Below are 2,319 nucleotides of genomic sequence, written 5' to 3' on the forward strand. Positions count from 1 at the left end.
CCAACTGGTCAGACCGATGAACCAACATCACAGCCTGCAGAGACCACTTCAGTAACTGAACCAACTGTTACTGACGGAGTAACGTCAGAGCCTGCTGAGACAACAATGGGAACTGAGCCAACTGGTCAGACCGATGAACCAACATCACAGCCTGCAGAGACCACATTAGCAACTGAACCAACTGTTACTGACGGAGTAACGTCAGAGCCGGCTGAGACAACGATGGGAACTGAGCCAACTGGTCAGACCGATGAACCAACATCACAGCCTGCAGAGACCACTTCAGCAACTGAACCAACTGTTACTGACGGAGTAACGTCAGAGCCTGCTGAGACAACAATGGGAACTGAGCCAACTGGTCAGACCGATGAACCAACATCACAGCCTGCAGAGACCACATTAGCAACTGAACCAACTGTTACTGACGGAGTAACATCAGAGCCTGCTGAGACAACAATGGGAACTGAGCCAACTGGTCAGACTGATGAACCAACATCACAGCCTGCAGAGACCACTTCAGTAACTGAACCAAATGTTACTGACGAAGTAACGTCAGAGTCTGCTGAGACAACAATGGGAACTGAGCCAACTGGTCAGACCGATGAACCAACATCACAGCCTGCAAAGACCACTTCAGTAACTGAACCAACTGTTACTGACGGAGTAACGTCAGAGCCTTCTGAGACAACAATGGGAACTGAGCCAACTGGTCAGACCGATGCACCAACATCCCAGCCTGCAGAGACCACATTAGCAACTGAACCAACTGTTACTGACGGAGTAACGTCAGAGCCTGCTGAGACAACAATGGGAACTGAGCCAACTGGTCAGACCGATGCACCAACATCCCAGCCTGCAGAGACCACATTAGCAACTGAACCAACTGTTACTGACGGAGTAACGTCAGAGCCTGCTGAGACAACAATGGAAACTGAACCAACTGGTCAGACCGATGCACCAACATCACAGCCTGAAGAGACCACTTTGATACCTAACCCCACAGGCCCTACAGAACCAAGAACATCTGACCCCTCTCATACCACATTAGGGCCTGAACCAAGCACTCCCACTAACACAGTAACATCTGAGTCTGCTGAGACCACATCATCAGCAGATACCACGTCTACAACAGATCAGCAATCTACTCAACAAACTGGAGCACCTTCCTCACCTTCAACAGTACCCCAAACCACAACATCAAGCATTTCACCAACAGAACCACCCACTAGTGTACCAACTACAAAACCAACCACACCATCAACCAAACCACCAACTGAGGAGCCAAACACATCACCAACAACACCACCTGCTACACCAACAGCTCAAACAACCACAAGACCATTTACAACAGCAGAGCCGTTGACATGCCAAAACGGTGGAACTTTCAATGGATTTAACTGTACATGTCTTATTGGATTCAGTGGAAGAATTTGCCAATTTGTTGAAACTCTTCAGCCAGGTAATGTTAATTCTATTCAAGTTACTTAATTTTTTTAATTTTCACTAAAAGTTACCAAGCACAATTTTTGCATTCAGTTAATGTCCTAAATTGTTCACTAATGGTGTTCAATATATTTCACTCTCATTGCAGATGCATTCAACAGGTCAGTCGAGGTTAATTTGGTGATCAATCAGGAATTTAATGAAAACTATGAAGACACATCCTCATCTGAATACATCGAGTTTGTGCGAAACTTCACCCGTCAGGTAAATTAAACCAGACATCGTGAATTACAGCAAATTACATTGGACACACCAAGTCAGTAATTCAATTGTACCTTAAACTCTATGCCATTGATTGAATTGTGTAGTAAAAAAGAACAATTTGATTTATGTTGTTACTATTTCAGATGGAGGCATATTACCGGGAAAAGAAGATAGCAAACTTTAAAGAAGTGCTAGTAACTAGAGTCAGGTAATGTACTTACCATTACCACTGTATGTATTATAAATGGCCATCCCAATAGACTAGATAAGTATACACCTGCTTGTACAAAATGTTTCATGTTAATACAATGGTGCTTAAAATTGTATAATGATTTTTTAATTTTCTCTATTGTTTGTTTTTCATAGCCGTGGAGGCCCTTTGGGCAGATTGTCAGATAACACTGTGGAACAGGTAAAGAAATTTAAACACCTTCACTGCAGGATATTGAATCAGAGATCAGATATTAACTCCAGCCATTAATTGTTCTATATTGATTTCAGATGAGATTATCAGATGAAGCCATGGCTACCTACAGTGTCACATCAAGAGCAGACAGGTAAATAAAGCATAGACACCTTTAAGGATCTTACACTGATAACGTCCAAATCAAC

General features: G+C 43.3%; 1 protein-coding gene across 1 annotated transcript in view; it reads left to right on the forward strand.

The window, feature by feature from the left end:
- The first annotated feature begins 8 nt into the window (after positions 1-8).
- Positions 9-2,319, forward strand: part of LOC111669675 (uncharacterized) — a 10,104-nt gene continuing 7,793 nt past the window's right edge. The window contains exons 1-5 of the mRNA XM_087179249.1: positions 9-1,459; positions 1,592-1,707; positions 1,851-1,915; positions 2,074-2,119; positions 2,209-2,264. Of these exons, the coding sequence (XP_087035375.1) occupies positions 106-1,459; positions 1,592-1,707; positions 1,851-1,915; positions 2,074-2,119; positions 2,209-2,264 (1,637 nt within the window). The 5' untranslated portion in view covers positions 9-105. The remainder of the gene's footprint in view (positions 1,460-1,591; positions 1,708-1,850; positions 1,916-2,073; positions 2,120-2,208; positions 2,265-2,319) is intronic.

Source organism: Seriola lalandi, unplaced genomic scaffold, assembly GCF_002814215.2.
Source record: "Seriola lalandi dorsalis isolate HSWRI2012SDOR001 ecotype SW California unplaced genomic scaffold, Sedor1 jcf7180002054805, whole genome shotgun sequence".
NCBI lineage: Eukaryota > Metazoa > Chordata > Actinopteri > Carangiformes > Carangidae > Seriola > Seriola lalandi.